The sequence below is a fragment of the Mesoplodon densirostris genome, chromosome 4 (genome assembly GCF_025265405.1).
Source record: "Mesoplodon densirostris isolate mMesDen1 chromosome 4, mMesDen1 primary haplotype, whole genome shotgun sequence".
Lineage (NCBI taxonomy): Eukaryota > Metazoa > Chordata > Mammalia > Artiodactyla > Ziphiidae > Mesoplodon > Mesoplodon densirostris.
Window position 1 is genome coordinate 79,646,456 of NC_082664.1, and position 27,762 is coordinate 79,674,217.

The following is a 27,762-nucleotide window of genomic DNA, read 5'->3' on the forward strand; positions in this document are numbered from 1 at the left end:
TTATATGGTAAAAAAACAAAAAAATGGAGAATTTATGTGATGTTTATAAAGAAAGAAAAAAGAGCAACAGAGACCTCTTATTTCACTGGGTTCAGAAATGACGAGCTGTTCTTCCTACCTAAGGATAGAAGAAAAGAGCACCTAGAACTGCATTTCTCGTAGCTGGTCCTGAGCCCAGCTTGAGGAAGAGCCTCTAGTATTTGTCACCATAATCTTGATATATGTCTGTATTCATCTTAGAGATTTGAAACCTGAATCTCAGAGAAATCAATTTCTGAGACCATAAATTAAGTAAGAAAATACAATGGCAAAACTTCTCTGCAGCTTGCCAGCTACTCACTTCGTTGATTTCTGCAATTTGAATATAGGAGTTCCTCAGCTGTTCTCAAACCTATCTTCTCCAGCGGAGCTCCAGCATTACTGAGTCCTTAAGCAGATGGGCGATGTGGCTCTTCCCTGTGCTGTCACCTATTTGTAGGATGTGCCCCCATTTGATAAATGGGCACCTGTGCTTCTTCTAACAAGTCCAGCCTCATGTGGGCTTTGGAATCTAGAGTGTGAATTTATGATGTCTTTGTGTGTGTGTGTGCTTTGATCATTTCACTGCAGCTGCTTCTATTGAAGGAGTGATAATAGCTGATATTTAGTGAGCACTAACAATGTTCCAGTCTTTTTGTATGAGGATTGAATGAGTTCTTACACCAACCCTGTGAAGTGGCGCTCAACCTCTACACCGAGCCTCTGAAAGTTCTTCCACCTTGAAGGTCTTTGCCTAGAGAGGATTTGTACCATGACCTTGGTTCTGGACTGACCCTTGCCTTTGATCTCTCCTTGGGTAGAATATCAGGCCTTAAGAACGATGGACCTTAGCAGCAGAAATTGCTGAAAAATAAACCCACATAATGAAGTCAACTAACCACTCATTGGATGAAATGTTACACAACTCTAGGCAGGACAACTGAGTAGAGACACAGGTGTGGAATCTTCCTTGGGTTGAATCCTATCTCCATTACCAACTAGATGTGTGGTCTTAAATGACCTAACCTTTCGGAGCTTCAGTTTCTCATCTGAAACTGTGCTCATGGTGACATTGTAACTTGGTTCATATGATGCTGATTGCATCTGTTGTGATTGCTAAGTATGGGACTGGAGGTACAATGGCAGTGGTAGATGACTGATAAATAACTATTTATTTGTTCTAAGGAGCAGCCTGTTCGGTTCACTTTAAGCCAGTGGCTGTTGATGTGTATTCTTTGGCAGTAACGTTTACTCAATATAAACCATGCACCTATATATATAAAAAAAAATTCTGTGATTAATGTTATACCTAATGTTCCAAAGAGCATTGCTTTTAATATTTTTGTGATATAAGTGTGATGCTCTCGTTTCCATTACTGCCTGTTAAAGGAAATATTGCTGCTGCCATGATTTTATGAAAGAAATATCTGAATATGTGAAAGCACCCCAAGAGTTAGGGCCCCCCAAGTCTCTGCTATAAGGTATTGCATTTCAAAATTGTTCTTGCTCTAAGGATAAACTCCTTAAAATACAGTTTTATATATACAACTCTGCTTTTTATAGTTTATCTTTTTTTATAAAAATACTCATTGAGCACCTGTCAAATATGAAATGTGCTAGAGATAAAACATCACTTAAGGGGACTTCCCTGGTGGCGCAGTGGTTAAGAATCCGCCTGCTGATGCAGGGGACACGGGTTCGAGCCCCGGTCTGGGAAGATCCCACATGCCGCGGAGCAACTAAGCCTGTGCGCCACAACTACTGAGCCTGCACTCTAGAGCCCGCGAGTCACAACTACTGAGCCCACGTGCCACAACGACTGAAGCCCGCTCGCCTAGAGCCCGTGCTCCACAAACAAGAGAAATCACTGCAATGAGAACCCCGCGCACCACAACGAAGAGTAGCCCCCGCTCGCCGCAACTAGAGAAAGCCCGCGCGCAGCAATGAAGACCCACCACAGCCATAAATAAATAAATAAGTAAATTTATTAAAACAAACAAACAAACTATCACTTAATAATAGCAGCTAACACTTATTGCATATTACCATATGCCAGATATTCTACTTAGCACATACCCTGGATTATTTTGTTTAATCCCCACATGGATTATGTTCTCAGAGGATTTACTGTTTAGTTAAAAGAACAGAATGTACAATTAAGGCTGAATAACAGGCAGCGTAAACTGAGTCCCTCATATTACTCAGAGGCTAATGAAGGGAAAGACTATGCAGTGTTAGCATTTTAAAATTATCTCCTTTCAATGGAATTTGCAAATTTCCGATCTTAGATCTCAGCTAAGAGAATTCTCAAGTCTCAGATGTTCTGATTGCCTTAAATGAGTGGCAATTTCTTTAATTATTTATGAGTGACAATTATAAAGTGTGCATTCTTCTTACCACGTACTATAGAGTTAGTTTATAAAGTGATTTCCCTCCCCTGCCCACCCTGTTTCCTGAACATGGTAACTTCACATCTTGGACCTTGGTCAGTTGAGCTGTTAAACACTAAAACTTAGGGGGTTCCTGCAAAAAAAAAAAAGAAAAAAAAAGCTGCTGTGTGTCTGTAATACAGTTCTGCTTATTTTCTTTTAACACTCTGTGTGCAGTGACCCCCTACCTGTTGAAAATAGATATGATATGCATAATTCAAAGTATTAATTGAGAAAGGTATTGCATAGATAGGTGGATCTGTGTGATCGGTTATCTGTGTATTACAATTATTTTGGAAGCCATCCCCCAGTCTCACCACTGGAGGTCACCTTAACTCTTTTTCTCTTAATAAAGCTCCAAGTTTTCTGTTGATGATTAAAGGAGCTTTCCAGTTTAGAGCTTTGCCTTCAACACATGAAAAAGAAAATCGCTCTTAGTTTTTTTTCACAGAACAGCATACACAAATATGTATGGGTAGCTCTGTACTCATAGGCATAATGCTTAATGTAATAACAGAAGCCGTATGTGTTGTGTTTATGGCCATAAATATACATACTCATTCTATATGACAGAAGACAAAGAGCCACCAAAAAAGCAGTGCCTTTTGAGATTGAGCATCTGTGCTTCCTCTGAGAATGGACTCATCGAAAAGAAATTAGAGGTCTCTCTATTATTCGTTCATTCACTATATGTTAAACTGCTGACTAGGTGTCAGGCACTGTGCTAGGTGCTGGAGGTAACAGAACAGACATGATCCCTACTTTGTTGCAGGGAGCCTGTAGTCCAGTCAGAGACAGATGTTGTTAAAATAATCAGTTAATATGATGAGTGCTGTGAGGAAAAATACAGAACGAGGTGCTATGGATAGACTATAATTTAGATTTCAGGGGTCAGGGAAGGATACTTTTAGGAAGTGACATTTAAGCAGAGACGCAAAGGGTGAAGAGGAGTGTGGTTGGTTTGAGGACTGTGGAGAGGCTAGTGTGCCCAGAGGGCAGTATCAAATACGAGAGAGTCTGGGGGAGAAGCTCTGGAGTAGGATTTTTCAAAGTTTTTAAACTGCATCCTGGACTAAGAAATAAATTTTACATCAAAACTCAGATTACATGTTTGTGTGTGTGTGAAATAAGGGTTCTGTTAAGCAGACATTATTTCATGTGATGTATTCTGGTATATTCAACTCTCTTATTTTAAAAATGCTGGCGATAAGGCATACATTAATTTGTTAACCCACTCATGGATCACAGACCACAGTTTGAAAACCATGGCTGTGGAGGGGAACAAGAGGCCAGATTCTGGAAGGGTCTTGTTGGTCTTCTTAAGGCTTTCCAATTTCATCCTCAGAACAGTGGGAATCTACTAAGTCTGAGCAGAGAAGTGTGTGATATGAATAGGATAGATTTGTGTTTTCAAAAGACCCCCCTGGCTGCTGTTGCACGGGATAAATAGTAGGGGAGCCGGAGTGGAAGTGGACAGGACAGTTGGGAAGCATGGCCATTTTGTGGGTAGGTGGTGATACTGGCTTTGACTAAGGCAGGGGCATGGGTGGGAGAATTCACACTCTCTGACAAAAAGCACTGACTTTCTACCAGTGCTGATGGTTGCTTCTGCTGAAACTGGAACTACTAAAACTACCACTGTTGCTTCTCTGTTTTGCATAGCTTGATTTTTTTTCTTGGGTACCTAGACCACTACTTGAACATAATAAGTACACAATAAATATTTGTTGAATGAATTAATTAATAGGGAGGAAGAAGGTGCTGACACTATACTACCCTTTTGAGTGTGAAATGAGAAAGCTCTTTCTTGGTATCTGCATACCCTTCTCTCATCATAACTGAATATATACACACCACCAGGACAATTACTTTTCTCGACAAGTAGGTGACAATTTCTTATACAGTCTTTGGAAGCTGTTAGTGGGTATGTATATAATATAGTTCTGTTTCTTAATACTACATATGGCATGACCCCTTTCTGTTGCAAATAGATATAATATACATAATTTAAAGTTTTCTCACAAAATTGAGAAAACATAGAATAAAGGGGGTCTTTATTCAAATTTGGATGGGGTTTATAAGTTGAGTCTTATGAAATTGTTGATATTTGACCTATTTTGGCTCTAAAACAGCAATTTCATATGGCTTAATCCAGTATATTAGCACCAAAAGGCAAGGCAGTGAACATGTGCTGGAATTACATTCCTCCGGATGGACCATATCCTGAGATGCTCATTGGGGTCAGGCAGGGATTGAGAGACAACTGAGAATGCCCTGAGGCATTGCCCAAAGGATAGTCACCTGTATACTCTATGGTAACCATTTTAAGTTAGACCTTATTGTTGAGACCTCTCATGACTCTTGTGTCCCATGTCAATTACAGAATAATCTTGGTGAGCAATTTCCCGGCCTTCAGGCAATCTATGAATAAAAAATTACTGAAAACTGTTTATCCGACTTTAATTAGTATTTCCTGGTCTAGTGAACAGACTAAATATTTCATGGTTCTTCCTAAGTGAGCCCAGACTGTTCTATGTTTAAGTCCATAAAAAATGAATAATGCTGCCCCACTATTGATCATGTTGGCTTCTGTAATACAGGTCTTTATAAAATAATTTGTATTTTGGTTTCCTCAGAGACCTTTCATAGTACAACTTTCACTTCTAAAATTAGAAGTTACAGGAATATTATATTGTGGTACAGACACATACAAAGGCAAATAATTAGAACATTAGCAAAGGACATGAATTAAACCTCTGCATTATATTGATTGCATGTCTTTTTGTTAAACAAATGTTTTGTTGAATTTTTACTTTTCCCACAGGTACCAGTTTTTTTTAGGTAAATGAAATTTGAAAGCTGAGATATGGTCTGCTGTTCAATAAGTAACCTGGAGGGTCTTTTGATTTTTTAAAAATTAATTTTCAGTTAGTCCTGCTGGAAATTTATGGATGCTAAGTCTGATCCTATTTTTCCTGCTTCATACTTACAGTTCTCAACCACATCATCTCCTAACCCTTTTAAGTAGTGAAAATCTGTAATTATTTTCATGCAAAAAAAGGGTTTTCCTTTTTGATATTCTCAGCGCATAAAATAACATTGATTCCAAAGTTGATTAATATAGTACAGCATCATTATTTTCTCTGTGGAATTCCCACATTCTAGAGTAGTGGCTCAATCTTGAGGCTTGATTGCCAAAATCAAATGGAAAGTCCTTTGCTTCTGCTATAAAACAATGGTGGATGGGCTTAAAACTGAGGAGGGGAGAAAACAAGATTGCATTACAAATCTGGCAACATCGGCCACACTAGTAAAATCAAATCCAATGTTGTTTTATGACTAAATTTATGTGAGCGCCCAGGATCAAAGGGCTCAAATCTCACTGGACTACAAGGTCCATAGTTCATGGCAAAAACTCATCAAAAAGAACATTTCAGTCGTTTAGGCTTTTCATTTTAATCAGCCACAGTCATAAAAGAGCCTTTAGGTGTCCAAAAACATTTTGCAAGATCAAGAGGTTGTTTTCTCGGTCATAGAAGCAGCTTTCTTATTGGATCCATATAATGCCTGTGGCCTTAGCGTGTCAAAGGGCCACTGCCTCCGCATTGTTTGCCCTTGTGGGATGGTTTCTTTCGGTTCTTCTAACTGTGTATTATGTGACAATAAATTATGGTGTCTGACGGAAGGACCATAAAATTTTCACACAATCTATCAAGCTATTTCAGCCATTTAAAGTTTGGCCTCTGACAGCAAGCCAGGTACTTTGTAATGTTTAGACAGAAACAGAGTCTACTGCCGGCATCTTGACAAGTGTCTAGAGACAGCTCTGCACGGCAGAAAGAACACGAGGCTTGAGAGTGGGACCCAGTCTTAAGGCACAGCCCGGCTACTTTGTACAACTCTGACTTGGGACAACCCGTAAAATGGGGATCCTACCTTCACCACAGTGATGCTCTGATTCTATAGGGGAATATTTGTGGAGCTGTTCTCCTGCAGTAAGAACAGATATGCGCTAGGCATCGACTGTATGGGGAACCAGCCCAAGCAGCCCTGCATTTTCAACAGGAGACCTGAGTAGGTACAGGGGAGAGAGCCTGGCTGGAGAGCAGCAAAGTGATGAGAAAATGTTCCCAAGCATGTGGAAGAGGGTGAAATCAGGGACCCAAGAGGTTGAATTAGCTCTGGGGGAAAAGGGGGGCACTTCTTTTAAGATAAGAAGAAAATAGAGAATGAGTGCCTTTGTGTCTAGGCTATTAATGCCCTTATTTCTTTGCCTCTTTTTTTTTTTTTTTTTTTTTTAAACTTTGGCCGCTGTACATAGGGAAAGAAACAGAGACACCTGATATTTTCCTTCCCAGTCTCTTCCATGTCACCCTCTACCACCTCTTCTGCGCTTTCTCTCATTCGTTGTTCCCTTTTTGGCAGGTGCCTTCCCCTATTTGTAATAGTATACTCAGCTCTTCTCTACTTTAAAATCCCTTCACTTGACTCCTGCTTCTTGAAGTTTCCATCCGTCCTCTCAGCGGCCAAGTTCTCAAACATTAGTTACATGTTGCAGATTCTCCTACCACTTGCCTTCTGCTACCTGTACTGAAGCAGCTGAGACCACAGATAAGTAATCATCAAGTGCTGCTGTTCCCCTCTGGGTCTCCACTGGCCTTGATTCTAGAATGTCAGTGCTGAAATGCTTGATCTCTTCCCCCAGCATCTAAGACGCTGAATTCTCCGTTATGCCTCCTCCTCTGAGTGTTTCTTCATCTCCTTTGCTGCCCGTCAGCCCTGCCTCTGCAGCACCCTCAAGTGCGACTCTCCAAAAGGTGGCCTTGAGTTCCCTGGCTTCCTGTATGTTGTGTTGAGAGATTTCACTTATTGCTGCAAGTCTGTATCTATGTAAAGGCTTTTCACACCTATTTACTCAGATTCAACTGTTTTCCTGAGTTCCAGCTCCAGGAAAGTTCTAGTTTTTGCTGGAAAACCTAGACTGGGAAATGTCTTTAATATCTCACATTTAAAATTTCCAAAGCCTCAGCATCAAAAATGCAAAACACCCCAGGGTTGAAAGGACTCATCTCCTTGTCTCCTTCTGACCTCCCCCTACACAATATAAACACAACACAAAACAGTCTTTTCTTAGCTGCCCTAATTAAAGGATCCACCGTTCTCAAAGTCTGGACTAGAAATCTCAGATGCATCTTTGGCAACTCCTGCACCCTCAGCTTTTGCATGTAGTTGACTGCCAAATGATGCTAATTTTAGCTCCATGGTCCCTTATATACGCTCATGCCTTAGCACCCTGCCACTGTCATCCTAATTCATCACATCTTTCCTATATTCAAGCTGTATTATAAATTGCTTAAAGATTGTTGTTCCTCTCTCTTACACACCTTTAATAGCCTACTATTATTGTCAATCAGATTGAGTTCAAGTCCTTGGTGGTGGTATTTAAGACTTTCTAAAATCAGATTCAAACATACAACTTTAGTCTTCTCTTCTGCTTTTTCCCAATACTTTCCCATTACTCCACCTTTTTCTTTTGCTTCGATTGCTCACTATCTGCCCCTCTGCCTTGCCATTCCTTTATGGCCCAGCAAGTGTTCCCTATTATACATGAAACCATCTCTGACTTCCCAAGGCTTCGTCCTCTGAAACCTTAGGGTCTTTATCCCTGACTGAGGCAATTATCAGATTCTCCTATTATAATCATGAAAGCAGAGGTTATAGCCCCTTCCTTCCTTCCAACCCCCAGTGCCAAAGCACGTGATAGATGTAAACCTTCAATGAATAGCAAACAGTTGAATCTTCCGTCACAGTGATGCATGCATTAGTGCATAAATTAACCACTGGTTTGTTTTCTCTTTTTCTTTCTCTGTAGTGGAAACTGGATTTAAATGAGGGGGATTATACAGGCAGTATTTTTCAAATTCAGAGATGTAGGAGAACTATAGTTGGAAAACTATGTTCCCAGGAGGTTTTTTTAAGCCAGTTTGGAAAGTTTATGACTCTCTACTGGGAGAATGGTGTTTATTTCTCATTGTCTTAAATGAACATTTATCAGACTTTATATGTCTAGACAGGTTATGGTGATTGATCGTTTGTAATAGTTTATGTGAAAGCAACATGGACACATTTGAGTTTTTGGTAATTTGTAAACCCTTTCCTTTTATGGATGAGACTGAAAGGCTGAAGGAGTTGATCTTTGAATCAAGCTTAATGCTTCTCATCCTTTTCTTTCCTAATGCCCTTAAGGGAAGCAACATGCTCCCAACAGGACAGGGTTCCTTATAGCCAAGGAAGCTGACCACCCATTGAGACTCACCTTCTGGTTACTACTTGCTAGCAATAATAGAGCCCAAGCCCATGAAGGCAGCTGATAGATGTACCTTGGCTGGAAGTCAGGTCTTTTCCCAGTCCAATGCTCTGTCACTTAAGCCATACAGAGATTGCTCTGCTGAGGGCAGAGAAAGTGTTCATTGCAATTTAAGAGATGGGCAGAAAAACCCTCATGTATTCCATAATGGTGTGTGGTATCGAGCATATGCTACCTGAGATTTAACATAGCTTGTTTAAAACCAAAATCTTAAGGCACATGAACAAAATTAAACATGGTTCTTTTAGGAATGTACAGATCAGTTGGAGGAAAGTAAGGCCACCTCTTCCAAATATTTAATTAAATTTCAACTTTTTTAAGTTGTTGCTTTTTAAGGTCAGAAGGTTATCTAATACTCTTTTCTCCTGTGCTCATTCTTTATCTCTGCAAGATTAAGAATTGCATTCAGGATTTATGAATAGGAGCTTGAGAGAGTATTTTATTATTCTCAGATGAGATTTTCTAGGTTTGTGAGCTATTATGGATCAGTGTGTGCAGATGGACTCTGTTCAATTATTATAACCTAGACCCAAACATTGGACTCCTACAGCATCACTCACTCCTTGCTCAGTAGCAGCCTAATTACCAAAATAATAATAATAATGATGATAATGATAAAGGTAGACACAGAGGCTGCCAGCTGTCAGAAATACCTCTTGGAGTGATTTTACATTTTACCCCTAAACCCTGCAACCAAGCACCACCCATACCAAAGGACTTTTAAAAACACCATTACTGTGACTGGAAACTGTAAGTGTTGCTTAGAGGGTTTGGCATGGCTAACAACCCCCCGCCACCCATCAGCTTTTAAAACCAATCACACACAGAAATAAAGTTAAATATTTCCTTCTTTATGAGCCCCAATTTTTTAGTACTGGCCTGTTCACTGTTTTCCTTATAGGTACATCATATTTGGATTTAATTCTACTTTTAATCTTACCTGTGCTGTGTTGATAGGGAAATCTGAAAAACACATGAGAGAAAAAATACGAAAAAGAAAATGATTCGAAAGAAAATAGGCTTTTGCTTTTACACTTGGCAAGCTGAGATTGGGGTATGTTTAACAAAGTAAATTTGGACCAAGAAAAATGATCTTCGCGTCAATCTCTATAAAAATCAAAATTCCTTCCTTTCAAACACCTCAGCCATTCTAATCCATTTCATATGTGTATTAATATTGTGTTCAAGGACATGCAATCAGAAAGCCTTCTACTGCTCTGAAGTGCAGTGAGGGAAAGGTGATGGTCCAACACTGAGATTCCTAGTAATCTAAATATTTAGAATGTGAGTAGTTTGTAATTATTTAGAATGGATGACTGGCGTAGATACTTGAGCCAGTTCACTTTTTTTCACGAAGGGTGCATGGCACAAAGTTGGCGTGTGTAAGCTCTCGTAGCAGATAGATTCCAGGAGACAGCAGCATGTTCATGGTATGAAACACTGCATCAGTCACGTGGTCTGTTACAGACGTTATATAGCTGGCCCTGCATCATTAACCTTCATATTTAGAATTTAACTTTGGAATGACTTGTGTAGAAATTATGTATGCGTTTTTGAGGTAATAGTGCCTCTGTCTTTTCACACATTTAATATGGACAGCTGTAACATTTAAAATAGAAAAATTCTTAGAGAGAGAAAATTATACCATCTATAAACCTGAGTCAAACTAAATTCGAAGTGACATTTAAACTTTTCATGGAGGAGTTAAACATTTATTTTGAAAACGATTCATGAATTACATTCCATGTTTGATCAGCTAGGAAATAAGACTACTGATTTAAAGTTACATCTTCCAATTACTGGAAAAAACTGAAAATGTAATTCTTGTAACAATTATCCTTTCAAAAAGCGCAAATTACAGAGATGAGTATCAGTCAAAAGTAATACAGTTTAATCTAAGGGGGAGAAGGCAGGAAGAAAACAAGAATGTGGTTTGTCTGTATTCCAGGAGAAAAGAATCAAGTCAAAATGAGATCTGATCCTTTCCAAGTTATTTTGTGTGCATCATACTTGAGTGTAATTTCACATGCATCTTGACGTTCCAAGTATCATTAAACATCTAGTAATCAGAACAAATGTTCTGCCAAATTCCATTTATTATCTTAACTGTTTAAGGCTTTGAGCGCTCCAGATTTCTAAATATATAATTAAAATCCATATTAAAAAAATAAACCTAGATGGGGGATTTACATTTTTCTTAATTCGTGTTTACACGAAGAAGAGATCTGTTTTTAAATATTGCATCAGATCTTTGTGAGCTCAAATAAATCAGTGCGATACTTTGCCAAAGCTTTCCAAAAATGATGGGTATTGATGCCCTGTGGTCAGGAAACCTCCTGTGTGGAGTTTTAGAATTCTCTAGTTACTCAAAAGGACCATTATTTTGGGTCTCTCTGCTCTCAAGGTTATGAGCTTAGATGCTACGGATGAACTTTGTCACTCATACGGCTGTCAGCCCATCTACATCCTCAACTGTACATGTTCCAAATGAAGAAAGCACAGCTCTAGAAATGTCTGCTGCTTTCTAGATAGATCTGTGACTGGAGATGTTCTGCAAGCCTGACTGCTTATGCAGTCAACCCTTAGTAACTGAGGGATTGGTTCCAGGACCCCCTGAAAATACCAAAATCTGCAGATGCTCAAGTCCCTTGTAGAAACTGGGATAGTACACTCAGCCCTCCATATCCATGAGCAGATACAGAGGGCCGAATATAGACAGAAACTCAAAAAAAAAAAAAAAAAAGCCTAGCCATTATAAAGAATAAACTGGTCACCCACATTATTATGGATGCTATTTCAAGGTTCTTTTTGTTGATCAAGGGATTTCTATGGACCCTGTTCCATCCATTTTGGTGTGTGTCCCAGTGAAGGAAGATTAGAAAATAACTCATAACTCTTGGATACACATGGAATAAAACATGTTTGTGGGTTCCTCAATTATTTCGAAATGGAGATTTGTTTGGAGCTATAAAAACCCTTACCAATAATAGTATGGGTATTCACAGTGATAGCATTATGAATGCCTTTGGTGTAGAATGTTTGTTTTGACTCATTTGGGGTCAGTTTGTTTGTCAGCTCTCATCTAGGCCCTGTGTGTATTATATGATAACAGTCTGGAGGTCCACTGAATGAAACAAAGTTACCAGGTTTGAACGGAGATGGACCTGTAATGTCAGACTTATGAGTGCTAGGATTTCATGAGGTTTGTTGGAAAGAACGTGGTCTCCATCAGCTGTGCCCTTATCAGCTAGAACATTGCTGAGGGGTAATAGCAATAATTATACAAATCGGAGAGTTTTTTGTCATATACGTAACAGGCTCTGCCTAGGTACTACTCAATAGTTCCTCCGCCTTGTCTCCCTTTTGCTCACTGAATGTAGCTGTCATAGGCACAATGGCTTTAGGGACTTCTAAGAGTCAGTTAGGGATCCTGAAAAAGTCATTCATTCATTCACTCAACAGCTATCTGAGTGCCACAGGCCAGGCAGTACTCATGGTTCTAGGAGTGCACTGGTGAACAAGAGAGACAAAAACATGAGTCCTCATAAAATTGACACATTTAGAAGATGAAAGAGGGAGAGAAGGTAGTATGGTAGGCATAATAATTGCAAAGGTAGAACGAAGACCAGGGAGCTGTATAGTCAGAGAAGGCAAGAGAGGCCTTTTTTTTTTTTTTTTTTTTTTTTGTGGTACACGGGCCTCTCACTGCTGTGGCCTCTCCTGTTGCGGAGCACAGGCTCCGGACGCGCAGGCTCAGCGGCCATGGCTCACGGGCCCAGCTGCTCCGCGGCATATGGGATCCTCCCAGACCGGGGCACGAACCCGTATCCCCTGCATCGGCAGGCGGACCCTCAACCACTGCGCCACCAGGGAGGCCCAAGAGAGGCCATTTTTAAGTTCAGCTGGAGAGTCACAAAGGAAGAACGAGGACAAATCCACTGAACTGGGTAACCTAGGAAGCCCTTAGTGATTTTTGTGAGCATTTTCAGTAAAATGGTGGCAACCTAAACCAGGTTTTTGACAAATTACACAAAGGGTATGACAAAGATGTAAAGACAGCAGGTAGCTGCAAAGCTTTTAGAGCATTGTTTGTCAGCGAACATAATAGGAGTTTTTTTTCTTGAGGAGGGGGCAGACTTAAGGCAATTATTCTGACTTTTATTGGAGGGGATTGGGTAGGTGTGAAAACACAGGAGTACTTGAGCACTTTTCACGTAGGGGTAAAAAGGCAAAAGAGGTACCTATCAATGAATATGTTAAAAAAAATTGAGAAAAATCTTGGCATAAGCATCAGTGTGTCTTGTATTAATACATAAGTGATAGACTAATTTTTGTTGTATGATACAATACTAGTTTATTTTGATGTTTATTCTCGTGGTAGATGGATCCCACTTAATGCAGTTTATTAAGAAGAAAGGTTGACTTTTATTTAACCACATCATGTACACTCTGTTCTCTAAGGCCACCATCTAAACGTACATATAAACTTATACATGGGGAGACATATGGGTTATGTTAGTAGTTTCCAGCTGACAGTGCGCTGTAAACCCAACTAGTTGCTGTTAGTTCTATCTTATGTTATATAAACTCTGTAATGTTTTTTAGTCAGAGTATTTCTTAATTTGTTCTGAACACATTATTCTGAGTTTCTTTCACTTACCGTGAAAAATATATTAGGAAGCAAGACAGGTAATATCATCCTCATTTTATAGAATAGGAACCTGAAGGGTGATCTTCAGCTTACAAACATTGATGGAATAATAGGCCTCCTGTGTCTTGGAGACCCAGTAAGTATAGGAGGAAACTGTTCTAATTGCACTGTGGAACAGACTCTCTTTTTGATAGGTGGTATCTCTGCAACTAAAGAAGAAAATAGATCAATCTTTTGCTTAAAAGAAAATGAAAATCCAAGGCAACACTTTTAACCCAATACTCTGATCCTTGCTTTAGAGACTGGCTCATGAAAAACACTCATAAAGAAAACTCTTCATGTTGGCCTGGGAATAGAAGATGCTAAGTCCTTTTTCCTTACAGAAGTAAAAATTTAGAACCCTGTTCCCTTGGAAGTGCTTATTAATGAACTATAATGAGAAAATAAGACTCTTATAAGTAAGTAATGGGATAGAAGGTAGACCAGGAGAAAGGGGCAGAAATGAGACATCACAGTATTCAAGGCACTGTAACATCCTACCTAACGCTGTGAACTTTCAGTCATTTACTCTCCTCTGGCCGCGTTCTCACACAGCTACAAGGTTAGAATGCTGCTGAACGTGGCTGTGCCATCTTGGGTGACCACCACTCACCCCACCCCATCGCCTGACCTAGGGAGAGAAAGCTCTGGAAATTGGGCCACAGAGGTGAAAATTGTATAACATCGATGAGAAAAGTTAGACTTTTATCTTGGGGAATTTGGACGTATGTGTCTTGTTAAGACCTAGGCACCTCTTTGGGCGTTTCAGGGACTCATTTCACTCTACTGTCTGTTGACATGTGTTTTCTCAAAAGAGAAACATTTTGTTACAAATAAAATGTTGCTTGGAAGTCCAACTGATAAGTGACATTTTGTTTATAATGTATTTATTTTGCAGTTTTAAATTTGTAGAAATGTGTGTATATGACTTATTATGTCAATCTTCAAGATGCTTTTTTTCATTGAGATAGAATTTTACATACAATAAAAATCACTCTTTAGTGTATGAGTTTTGACAAACGCATGCAGTCACATAACCAAATCACAATCAAGACATAGAATGTTCCCATCACCATAGAAAATGCCCCTGTGTCCTTTGGAAGACAATTCCTCTCTTTTTAAAATTTATTTATTTATTTATTTATTTATATTTGGCTGTGTTGGGTCTTCATGGCTGCGTGCGAGCTTTCTCTAGTTGCAGCAAGTGGGGGCTTCTCATTGCAGTGGCTTCTCTTGTTGCGGAGCACGGGCTCTAGGCACGCGGGCTTCAGTAGTTGTGGCAAACGGGCTCTAGAGCACAGGCTCAGTAGTTGTGGCTCACGGGCTTAGTTGCTCTGCGGCATGTGAGATCTTCCTGGACCAGGGCTCGAACCCGCGTCCCCTGCACTGGCAGGCGGATTCTTAACCCCTGCACCACCAGGGAAGTCCGACAACTCCTTTCTTGAACTGAGAACCCTGGCATTCACTGATGCTTTTTCTGCCCCTATAGCTTTGACTTTCCCAGAATGTCATATAAAGGGAATCATACAGTATGTAGCCTTTTGAGTCCAGCTTCTTGCACTTAACGTAATACATTTGAGATTCATCCATGTTGTTGGATCTACCAGTGGTCCATTCCCTTTGTTTCTGATTAGAATTCCACTTTGTGTACGTGCCACAGTTTGTTGATCCTTTAAGCAGTTGAAGAACATTTGGGTGGCTTTCAGTTTGGGGCAATGTATTATTAGTCAGTGTTCTCCACAGGAATTGAGCTAATAGGGTGTATATATAAGAAAGAGATTTATTATAAGGCATGGCTCACACAGGTATGGAGCCTGACAATTCTCAAGATTTGCAGGGTGAGTCGGCAGGCTTGAGGCCCAGGAAGAGCCAATGCTGATGTTTCAGTCCCAAGGCAGGAAGAAGCCAATTCCTCAGTTCAAAGGCGTTTAGGCAAGAGGAATTTTTTCTTAGGAGGAGAGTCAGCCTTTTTGTTCTTTTCAGGTCTTTAACTGATTGGATAAAACCTACCTGCATTAGGGAGAACAAATCTGCTTTACTCAGGCTACTGATTCAGTTGTTAATCTCATCTAAAAACACCCTCACAGAGACACCTAGAATAATATTTGCCCAAATATCTGAGCACCCCACGTCCCAGTAAAGTTAACCATCACAGTTGATTAAAAATAAGCCTGCTAAAAAAATTAGCATATGGATTTTCATGTTAACATACGGTTTTATTTCACTTGGGTAAATACTTAGCAGTGAGATTGCTGGGTCATATGACAAGTGTATATCTAACTTTCTAAGAAACAGCCAAACTGTTTTCCAGAGTAGCTGTACCATTTTACATTCCCATTTGCAAACTGAGAGTTCCAGTTGCTCCACATCCTCCCCAGCACTTGGCGTTGTCAGATGGGTCAGTTTTCCTCTCCCTCTCTCCTTCCTTCCTCCCTCTCTCCCTTCCAATAAGTATGAAGTGGTATCGCGTTGAGGTTTAACTTGCATTTCTCTAATGACTAATCACGTTGAGCATCTTTTCATGAGCTTATGTGTTATCTGTGTATCTTCTTTCATGAACTGTCCATTCAAATCTTCTGCCCATTTTGGAAGGGGGAGGTTGTTTTCTTATTTTCATTTTAACGGAGTTCTATGTTCTGGGTACAAGTGTTTTGTCAGATACGTAGTTTGCAGATATTTTCCGCAAAAATTTGAACACGAATTTGAATTTCGGGGTTTTCAATGTTGAGTCTTATATTAGCCACAGCATCCCATTACTTTCTAAATTTTATTTTACTAACAGAAAAGTCTCAAAAATCACATTTTACAAACTAGTTAAAAATGGAATCAGTTTTTGGAAAAAAAAAATTTTCCCTTACTATCCTAGGGCTGTATTCAATTAAAATAATTGTGAAGATTGAAACATGAATTGTAGGAAATTTTTACTTTACAGTTGAATCAGTTAACAATTAAGAACTGCTGGAATTAGTTTTAATCATAAACATCACTCTGTCAAAAAGCACCAAGTATAAAATTAAATGTTAAAATCATCTGTTACTCTGCCCATTCATGTGCTTGTTATTGAACAATGGACTGTTTTGCCAGGGTAGGGCCCTGCACAGAGCAGATTAGCCTGAGCCTTGGCTGTGCACAGTTGAATATGGTGCACATGTGCTGTAGAATATACTTACATGTATATGTACAAACCTGAATTTAAAACAAGAAAGGAAGGGAGGGAGGGAAGGAGGGAGGGACAGATGGATGGACGGAGGGACAGATGGAGGGAGAGGGAGGAAGGGAGGGAGGGAGGGAGGAAGGGAGAGAGGGAGGGAGGAAGGAAGGAAGGAAAGAGACCAGTGCAGAGTTACAACTTTCCTGATCAGTGAAACCATTTTCAAAACATCTGAATAGATTCAGAAAGATGTCAGAGAAAACTTTATATTTCAAAGACTAAAAAACAAAGAAATCCCCAAAATTAAGTACCTTAGTACTAGGTGTGCTGGTGGTATCCAAATATGTAGGTTTTGGTGTAACCATATGTATTTTTTTAAATTTGTTGTTTATAAGGTTAAACATCCCTTTAAAATAACAAAACAAATTGTTTGCAGAACTGCTCACACCTCCATGGATCCTTAGAAACCTGGTTAGTAAGCCTCCTGATCTTTTTCTGACCTGTTTGTTTTACAAATGAAAATAGCCAGAGATAAGAAGCAAATTTAAGGTCATACAGAAGTCTTATGCTGAACTAAATCCAGTCATTCTGATTACTATTTTAGTGTTTTTTTTCCATTAACTTGACCTAGCCTCTCCAATTGGAGCAGAAAATATTTCTCCTTGGGTCCATTACTTAGAGAAATGAAGATTATACTCAATTTTGTGAGCCCTTTTCTGGCATCTCAACTTATGTCTTGTATAATGAGTATGCCTCTTGGCTGAGGTGAGCAATTTTTGGAAATTTCTAGCTTCCTCCAAAGGAGGCGTCCTAGGCCAGAGTCCAGATCTTAATGAAAAACACGTAAACCTCTTGTTTGTTTTCCCTGTTGATTAGCCTATAATTTAAAACCCATTCAATTGCAGATTTATCAAGTGACTAATCCCTGGGAAGACTAGAAGTGGCCGGGAGAAGGTGATTGTGGCCTAGGCACACATCATCTGTCACTTGTTGAAATATTAAGGTAGGAAGCCAAATACCTCCTTGCTTACTAATGAAAATATATTCAGGGAGGTTAGATATGAGTGGGCCTGGAGTGTCTCATTAGTGGATGATGAAAGCAACACAGACAACCGGGGATATCTTTGCTGGACAAATCGGCCTGTATGGTCCTTGGTTTTCTTCAGTCGTCAATGAAAAAGTCATGTATGAGTAAGAGTATAAAATCCACAGCAGCTTAGCTGTTCTGAAAATTAGAAACAACTCACAAATACCTCTTCTCAGCTGGAACATGAGCCTCTCAAAGTATGGATTGTTTCTTTATATGTATTTGCAAGATCAGGTGCATTGTAGATGCTCATTAAAGCTTGTTTGACTATTAGATGGTAGAGAGACCAGAGTCTCATCTCACTTTGATATAGAGAAGACTCGTTCAGTGTCTATCTGGTTCAGACAATGTCCCTATGCAGAGTAAGCCTACAAGTAGGATATCTGTCACAATCATTCCCCTGAACCTCTTCTTGTGAGCAGAGAGCTTTCTGTTTCATTGGTAAAGATGTGGAGACTATTTTTCTAATCAATAATCCTAGAGTCTTAGACATAAATTTTGCTTTTAACACCTGAAAGAACTCAACAACTAGCCCCCGACACTTGCTCCTATTTGATGATGCTATTTAAATTATCTAATATTTTTTTCATTTCCTACCCCTTTTCAATTAAAAAAAAAAAGAAAAAGACAAAGTTGGGAATACGTGAAGCAAACCTAATTGGGGAATCTGCTTCACAGTTTCCAGAATGATGGTAGTGTACAGATCGGCCTTGGCCATAGGATGGTGACCCCCTCATAGACAGTGAGTAAACTGAGAAAGAAGTAGTAAAGTGATTGCTGTGATTACTTGAAGAACCTCAGTTTGTCACAGTATTAAGGGCCAGGTCTTACCATCTGTTGCTTCTAAGCTCACATGTACTCTAGAATGGGTCGTACATACCTCACTGGGCTAGCTGTAGCTTCAGTAGTGACAATAACAATACAACATAAAATGCCAAGTCCTCTCTCTTAATAGAGAAGGAATTAGTATGTTGGCTCTTTGCCTAAAAGTATGCAGTCTTGGGTTTGCTTATTAGGTTTCGAATTACTTTCTGGAAAAAATAAAGCCTGAAAATCATTTCCATAGATATCCCAAGGTATATCCATTCTCTGACTCACACTAAATTTAGTGATATTAATAACTTAGAAATAAAACATTATCAGAATCCTCCATGCTTTTATTTCTTCTGTGTCACAAAAGCACTCTGGCCACCCTCAGGTGTTGTTTTGTTTCCCAGCTAGGAATCTCAGTACAGGTTTCAAAGATTTATCTCTTTTACTTCCCCACTATTTCCTTGGATGACTGTCCATAACTCTATTTGCTTATTTTTGAAGTATATTTCAGAATCCTTGGAATAAGTATCACATTTCAGAAGTAATGCCCAACTTTATCTGAACTGCATACTGAACCACTGGTGTGTTTTCAGAGTACCTTAATGAGTCTGTTTGACCTGTGTTGATTTGCATTCATAATGAGAGCTAGGACTTTCTTTACATGGCTTAGATGATACTATGCTTTGCGTCCTTATGAAGCTTTCATGAGCAGAGCTATCTGTATTCTAGGAAGTTGAAGAGAAAGAGATATGGTAAAGTCTTGGGTGTGGTAATTATTAGCATTTTAGAACTTTCCTGAAGTGAGGACCTTCTGTGCAGTCCCCTGGAATTGTCTTGCTTTCCCCAACCTAAGAATTTAGAATTTGGAAGAGTCCCTGGAAAAGGTTGACTTACTCAAGTTGTACAGCAGATAACCTGAATTTTTAATGGCCCCTGGCAGCACCACTGGGAGAGAATGTTCGTAGCAACAAAATGCTGATGGGTGATTTTTTGCACAGTGCTTGGCACCGGTATGCTGTCTTTCATCAGTAGGCACTTTTCCACCTTCTTTTCAACAGGCATATTTGTGGGGACCAGACAAGCAAAGTCTCCATCTATTGCTTGGGCTTCAGGACAATGTGTTCCTGCGATGATATCTCTGAGCAGTGGTAATGTGGAGGATATTAAAAAATAATGAGGATTTTGTAGGGGAAGGGAGCACCAGCCCCTGAGGAGGCTGCAGGAGTTTCCTAGAGCCCAATTCCTAATCAGGTTAGGATCACAAATATGGTTCAGTCCTACTGCATAGTTTACTATGCTTATGGGAATAGCCTTTAAGCTTATTGTGGAGAGAACACTTATCCACACCAAATATTTTAAAATTGTTAAAATTTAAGGATCAACATTAATTTATAGAAATACCCACACTGAATTTTCTAGGTAATAACAACAATGAAATTTCATAGTCCATGTTGTGCTTAGGCCTATCAAAGAGGAAGGGGACCACATGTCTCTCTGTTTTTACATTTTCTTGGAACTTTGAGTCTAGTTGGGTGGGTAATACAGAGGCACAAGGAAGTCTTAATATTTAAAGCTAAAGAAAGAATTCAATAAGCATTTGTGGATCACTAACTAAGCAGAGTGCAGTGTTCTGGAAGTTCAAACATGAATAAGCCATGGTCCCCAACTGCCTGGAGCTTTTAGATTTGCAAAGAAGATAAACATAAATGACTGTAATGCAACATAAACCTAGAAAGTTCTTTGGCAACAAAGTCAAAGGAAAACTTTTGTCAAGAGGAATCAAGGAAAGTTTAAGCCAGAAGGCTCAATTGCGATGGAGTGAGTTTTCCTTCGGGGCTTTCACTAGGTGAAAATGGAGAGAAAGGGTGTTTTACAGAGAGGAAACAGCATGTGCAAAAACATAAAGATGTGGGAGTTGATGGGATGTTTGAATCTGTACTGGTGCAACACAGGGAAAGTATAAAGAAGTATCTGGAAAAGTAAGCAGAGGGAAGATTTTGAAGAGCCATGAGTATCATGAAAAGAATGTAGGCTTCTCTGCTGCATGAAACAACTGTTCTCAATATGGGTAATGAAGGGATATTTCCCTCATAGGGATATATCAGAATTAGCAAGGGGCTTTTTCAAATAACACATGTTCCTTTGGCGATTCTGGAATGACCCAAGTTAAAAGTCGTTGCCAAAAAAATTCTACCAATATTGTAGTGCCATACTATCTCAGCTGTGTTTGGAGCAGAATAAAGATTAAGAACAGTTACTGTTGGTTTCAACTCTGGCTACCCATTGGAATCCCTTGGGGAGCTTTAAGGATACCAGTGCAAGGGCACCACCATCTCAGACCAATTGAATGATTATCTTTTGAGATGGTCCTGCCCGTCAATATTTTCTACAAAGTGCTGTAGGTGTTTCTGACGGGGAACAGGCTGAGAACCACTACATTAAACAGATAAAGACAGTGTCAATCAAGGAAAAGGGTGATTGGAACAGAGTGGTTTAATTATGATTGCTCTCTTTTTTTTTTTTTTTTTTTTCGGTATGTGGGCCTCTCACTGTTGTGGCCTCTCCCATTCCGGAGCACAGGCTCCTGACACGCAGGCTCAACGGCCATGGCTCATGGGCCAAGCCACTCCGCGGCATGTGGGATCTTCCCAGACTGGGGCACGAACCCGTGTCCCCTGCATCGGCAGGCGGACTCTCAACCACTGCGCCACCAGGGAAGTCCATGATTGCTCTCTTAAAGACTGTGAATTTGCATATTGCTTAGAAGGAGATAGATATAGACTATAGACAGACTATTGCAGGTGGGAAGAGGATGTGATTAAAAATGAAAGCAATAGAAGCAATCAAGTTAAAACTAAAGGGAGATAGATAAAATTTAGATGAAGTCTGGAGATAAAACTTGGGGCAGGCTGGAAAGATGTCAAAACTTTAGACCTGTCTCCTTTCAAATGATATGTTGGGGTGAATGCAGAAAAACAGATTTTTAGCAGGGAGGTTTGGGGAGAGGGAAACTCATAATGTTTCATATGTCCTAAAGAACGTTTATCTAAAAATGATCGGAAGGTTTGTAAATTGTTTTGTATACCGTGTACAAGCACCATGTTCAATGTGAAAGTAAAGGAAACTGAAAAGAAAGTCAATAGGGTTTAAAAGCATTATGTTCCCTTGATTCAGCCTTATCTGTAATTTCGGCTGTGAGGGTCTGGGCTTGACATTCCATAAAGATTTCCAGGGTCCTGCCTGGGGGTACGTGATTATTCAACAGAAAGTTCTACTCTCTGTGTTTTATTCATCAAGTCGTTAACAGTCCTTCTAGTTATGGCTCTAGACAAAGGAGGGAAAACAATATATGATTTCCATGTGCAAAGTAGAAGTGGCACTTAACAGGAAGTGGAGTGTAAAATAGTGTTAAAAAATAACTTTCCTGAAGGCTTGATTCATGATATGTGCAGATTTGAGATGCCTATTTGTAATAGAGCCAGGAACAATTTGAAATAATTGACAAGATACGTGTTACTGAACGCAAGTTAGTGTGTCCGACACACAGTGGTGCCAAACAAGTTTGGAGCAGAGAAAGGTTTATTGCAGGGACATGCAAGGAGATAGGTGGCTTGTGCCCCAAAAGCCCCAAACTCTCCAAAGGGTTTCAGCAAAGCACTTTTAAAGGCAAGATGAGGGAGGGGCATGATTAGTTGTTGCAAACTCCTTGGTGTCGGAATCCTTTGTTCTTGCAGCTGTCCATGCAGGTCAGGTCATGATGTTCCTGTAAACCTCCAACAGACAAATGCCGTTCTCTGTTCTGAAAATTTTATCTCCACATGAATGGACTCTTAAAGGTTAGAGCCCTGAGAATAGGCTATCCTGTATATTTCAGGCTGTAGGCCACACTCTTTTATAAAAGGTGCAGAGCCAGCATGACTAAGCATGTGCAACAAAGCCCAAAGGTGAAAGCAAAAGGAATAGATCTACTATGAAGTCAGATTTGTTCTTCCCTGTTACATATGGACAGATAAAGAATGAATGAGGGGGGCTTCCCTGGTGGCGCAGTGGTTGAGAGTCCGCCTGCCGATGCAGGGGACACGGGTTTGTGCCCCGGTCCGGGGAGATCCCACATGCCGCGGAGCGGCTGGGCCCGTGAGCCATGGCCACTGAGCCTGCGTGTCCGGAGCCTGTGCTCCGCAACGGGAGAGGCCAGAACAGTGAGAAGCCCATGTACCGCCAAAAAAAAAAAAAAATCATCATGGAACCAATGTGGCTAAACTGGAATCAGGAAAATTAGTGAGGTGGCTTGTGCCACTGTCCAGGTAGAGAAGGACCCAGTGAAGAGTTGAGGCAGTGGGGGTAGACGGAAAGGAATGAATCAGAGAAATTAATGAAACTCATTGATAAGTAATATGTTGGGAATGAGAGAGAGCAAGGAATCCAGCATGATATCCAGGTTTCTGGATGTGATGGGTTGGGAGGATAATGATGCTATTAATTGCAAAGAAGAATTTCAGAGGAGGAGGCAATTGAAGTTTGACAATCATGAGTTCATTTTCAGACGTGTTGAGTCTGAGGTGGCTGATTAAGAATATTCAGGTAGAACAGTTCCAGAGGATAGTTGGAATTATTATGGTTTTAAGATACCAATTTGGAAGTTGCAGTATATAGTCAATGAGTGTAATTTACCTCATGAGTACACAAGATGACCGAGAGAGATTGTGTAGTGTGAGGATGAAATGTCAAGGGACATACCTGGAGAACAACATTTGAGGGATGACTGGAGGAAAAGGAGTCCACAGATAGCCTGGAGAGAGCCAAGAAATAGGAAGAAAATTGCGGTGGGTGGAGAGAGTATCGAAGTTCAGGGAAGCAGAGAATTTCAAGGCAAGGCAGCAGTCAAGTTTAACAATGCAGCTGAGGGCGGAAATCCCTGAAAAGTGCTGAGCAGACGTAACACTCAAATCATGGAGTTTTAAGAAGGTAGTGGGGGCAGAAACCAATTGTCATTGGTTAAAGGAAGCATGGATAAGAAAATAGATGCAGCAAGAGTTGTGTGTTTTCTTAAAAAAACAAAACGAGGGCCTCCCTGGTGGCGCAGTGGTTGGGAGTCCGCCTGCCGATGCAGGGGATACGGGTTCGTGCCCCGGTCTGGGAGGATCCCATGTGCCGCGGAGCGGCTGGGCCCGTGAGCCGTGGCCGCTGGGCCTGCGCATCCGGAGCCTGTGCTCCGCAACGGGAGAGGCCACAACAGTGAGAGGCCCACATACCGCAAAAAGAAAAAAAAAAACAAAACAAAACGAGACAAAACTCTGTTGTGAAGAAAAAGAGGTAGTGTGAGAAAGAAAGGGCGACAGCTAGAAGGGATTAAAAATGGATTTTGACATCTTTATTTTTGCTTTAAATGGATAGAGCCTGGTGCTGGGGAACATGCTGAGAGCCGAAAGCAGGTGATGTGTCAGGCAGCCAAGAGACAAAATAATAATGGCAGCAAACGTCTGTAGCACCTCCTGTGTTCTAAACACTCCTCTATGTGTAGTTTTACATGTATTAACTCATCTACTTTGCATAACTGCCTTGCAGGGTAGGTTCTGTTATTACCCCCATTTTCCTTATAAGAAAACTGAGGTCTAGAGAGGTTAAGTAACCTAACCAATTTGTGCTGTACCCACCACGCTAAACAATAAATTACAGAGCCACCAGAATGGTATATATAGATGTATACATCAGATTCAGCAGATTCAGAAGGTCATTGGTTGAGAGGTGGAAAGCAGGAGAGGTGGGGTGCTTTGTGTAGATACAGTCCAGTTGTGTGATAAAAGGAAAGTTTTTCTGTGGAACATGTCTTTGCAACTTTTTCATATTATTGAGAAGTTGAAGATTAAGTGCAATTATTGGCTCATCAATATTACCTGACTGTTAACCTGCTTGGAAGAAGGTTAGTCAGGAACAACATTCAAGATTTAGTTTGCTGTGGCAGAACTAAACTAGTCGCTAAAATGAAATTTAAATATGCGTGATAATCCAAGGTGGGAATCAGGGCTGGAATGTGGCTGGAGGTGGGCAGGGGAGGCAGAGGGCGATGGAGATGGGTAGGGCATCCAAACAAAGGTCATCTTGATCTCAGGGTTGAATGAAGCATGAAAGTACTTTCAGCCATTTGATAGTAGAACTCGTGAAAGTTTGGGTAAACGTTTGTATTTGTAGTACGTTGTTCATCCTGACTGCTTAAGCTTTTCCTAGTTTTATGCCTGTCACTCCACAAAGTTGACATTGTTTGGAAATTTTGAAGAATGTTTAGAAACCTGTTAGTCTCTTACTCTAATATTATCCTTAGCAACAGTAACCAACAGTAATATTTATTCAGAACTAGTGTTCCTGGCATAATGCCTGCCACTTTATAGGAACTATTTCATTTTACCTTTATAAAAACCCTAGAGATGGTCTGCTACTTTCCTTATTATACACTTGAGGAAACTCAGGCTTGAAGACACAGTGTTCCCTGCCTAAGGACATAGAGCTAGCAAGAGGCTAAACCAGGATGTGAACCAGGTGGTTTGAATCCAGAACTCAGGTGCTGCTTAACCCTCTGCGTTGCAAAGAAATAGATGGTACCCTGAACTTGCCAATTTTTTCAGAGTTGGATTGCAGCTGCCGTGTCCACATATGAGAAGTTCAGCTTTAGAAAAACCTGTCTCTAGTTCTTCTGACCACAGTTATTTGGGGTTTGGTTTAGGAAGCAAAAGGTGAAACTAGTAAAAATACAGTTAAAAGTTATCTTAATGAAGATGAAGAATTTTCCTGTGTCATGACCTTGACTGACTTAGGCCACTGAAAATATTTCTTTACCTTTTTAATGTAAAACGGATCTGTACTTATATACCCGTTGGTGTTCTAGACATTTGTGGGCTGAAATTACAGTGAAGAAAGTCTTATTAGCCATAGGGAAGACTCTTGGGACAATGATGGAATATAACTATTGCAGTTTTTTTTTTAAATAAATTTATTTATGGCTGCATTGGGCCTTCAGTTGCTGCGCGCAGGCTTTCTTTATTTGAAGCGAGAGGGGGCTAATCTTCATTGTGGTGCGTGGGCTTCTCATTGCGGTGGCTTCTCTTGTTGTGGAGCATGGGCTGCAGGCGTGCAGGCTTCAGTAGTTGTGTCATACGGGCTCAGTAGTTGTGGTTCGCAAGCTCTGGAGCTTAGCCTCAGTAGTTGTGGCGCAGGGGCTTAGTTGCTCCGCGGCATGTGGGATCTTCCCAGACCAGGGCTCGAATCTATGTCCCCTGCATTGGCAGGCGGATTCTTAACCACTGCACCACCAGGGAAGCCCTGTTGCAGTGGTTTTTATCCATCCATCTCATCAGTAGTGGGTACTTGCCGTTTTAGCTGCTGGGATACAGAAATAAAGGCAGATACTGTCCCTGATTTCTTCTTGTGGAGTTTGTAGTCTGATGGGGAAGGCAGAAATTAAATAAATTCACCAAAAATGTTTAATTACTGCTAAATTGGATTTTGGAAAAACTCAAATATAAAATTGTAAATTTGACTACCTCCCAGTTAACTGTGGTAAGCTAAATGGCTTTGAATGCTGGGAAATGGACTAGTTAATAGCCAAGAGTATGCCAGTTTGTGCTGGTAAGTGAAAAACTGTAGACTCGAGGTATTGACATAACTGAGAAGATGAGCATTAAAAAGGCTGGCTTCATATAAACTATAGTTGAAAATATAGAGTATGTGGAAAAGAAAAAAGCAAACCTTAATAAGCTCATTTTCTATGCATTTATTACTAAATTATGAATGGTTATAAAAAATACTGATCATGGGCAGCTTTGATATGGAAACTTTTAAAAAAATGCACACACATCATAGCTTCTTCTGGAATTTTTTCTTTCTGCTGTGTTGGCCTGGAAACCCCAGAGGTGGGACATTCTGTGGAAAACTGTGAGAACTGCAGCTCCTAGCCAAAAGTATCTCCAAACCTTTTTTTTTGTTCTTTTTCCAAAACCAAAAGTAATAACAGATATATCTAGGCATGTTCAAATCTTTATTAAAAGTTTGTTTTGCATTTGATATTAAAACCAATGAAAATTCTTAGATGACAGTTTTACTTTTACCCTTAATCCATGGTTATTGTTCCCTGTGAGCTCAGATTGGATGAAATTATGCTTTTACTCCAACTGTTTAAGTCCTTGGAAAATTCACAAGGTGGAATTCACACCCTGTTGGATTCGCAGAAGAAAGTCTCTGTCTTTCCCTGTGTTTATGTGGCCTTGTGCTATGGTGGTGTGGGGATGCTATTGAATATTTTATTTCTGATAATTGTTTTTGATAAATTTTTTGCTTTCTTTCCCACTGATATCTCTACAGGCTCAGTTCGAACTTCAAGTCTTTCATATCCGGGGTGAGCATGCGGTGATAACAGCGAGACTAGAAGAAACCATTGAAAATCTCAAACACGAGATAGAACACCGATGGCGAGGAGGATGTGAAGAGATGAGGGATGTGTGTGTCTCCACCGACGATGACTGCCCTCCAAAGACTTTCAGAAATGTGTGCATCCAGACAGACAGAGAGACTTTCCTCAAACCCTGCGAAGGTGAAGACAGGACAACCAGAAGTAACCAAATAATACCCAAAAAGCTGAATATCTCCTCTTTAAGCCAACTCTCTCCCCCAAATGACAGCAGAGACACCAGTGTACCACTTCAATCTGCGGAAAGCATCTCATCGAGTCAGCAGAAGGCAACGCCTCCGCCTCCCCCTCCCGCACCACCCCTACTGGCAGCCATCCCTCCCCCTCCTCCCCTCCCACCCGCACTTGGACCTTTGCCACTGGCACCTCCACCACCACCTGTGAATACTGGACCTCCCCCACCTCTGCCACCTCCTCTGCCTCCAAGTGCTGGACCTCCCCCCCCTCCCCCACCCCCCCCACTTCCTCACTCCACCGCTCCGCCCAACAGTGGGGGGCCTCCTTCTGCTCCGCCACCCCCAGGACCTGCGCCTCCACCTCCTCCTGGACTCTTCTTCGGAGTCAACCCTTCTGCTAGCCAGTGTCCTCGGAAGCCAGCCGTCGAACCCAGTTGTCCCATGAAGCCTCTGTACTGGACTAGGATACAAATAAGTGATAAGAGGTAAGCTCAACTCCCCTGGCCCATTCTCAGCTTGTGAATTTGCAGGATTTTGGACAAGCGATGTTGTATTCCTGTTGGTTCAGCATCT

The 27,762-nt window shown here is 40.6% G+C and overlaps 1 protein-coding gene across 7 annotated transcripts in view; it reads left to right on the forward strand.

Annotated features, from left to right (window-relative positions):
• Window positions 1–27,762, forward strand: part of FMN1 (formin 1) — a 411,489-nt gene that overhangs the window by 164,258 nt on the left and 219,469 nt on the right. For all 7 annotated transcript variants that reach the window (XM_060096555.1, XM_060096556.1, XM_060096557.1 and 4 more), the window contains one exon: window positions 26,908–27,674. In XM_060096555.1, the coding sequence (XP_059952538.1) occupies window positions 26,908–27,674 (767 nt within the window). The remainder of the gene's footprint in view (window positions 1–26,907; window positions 27,675–27,762) is intronic.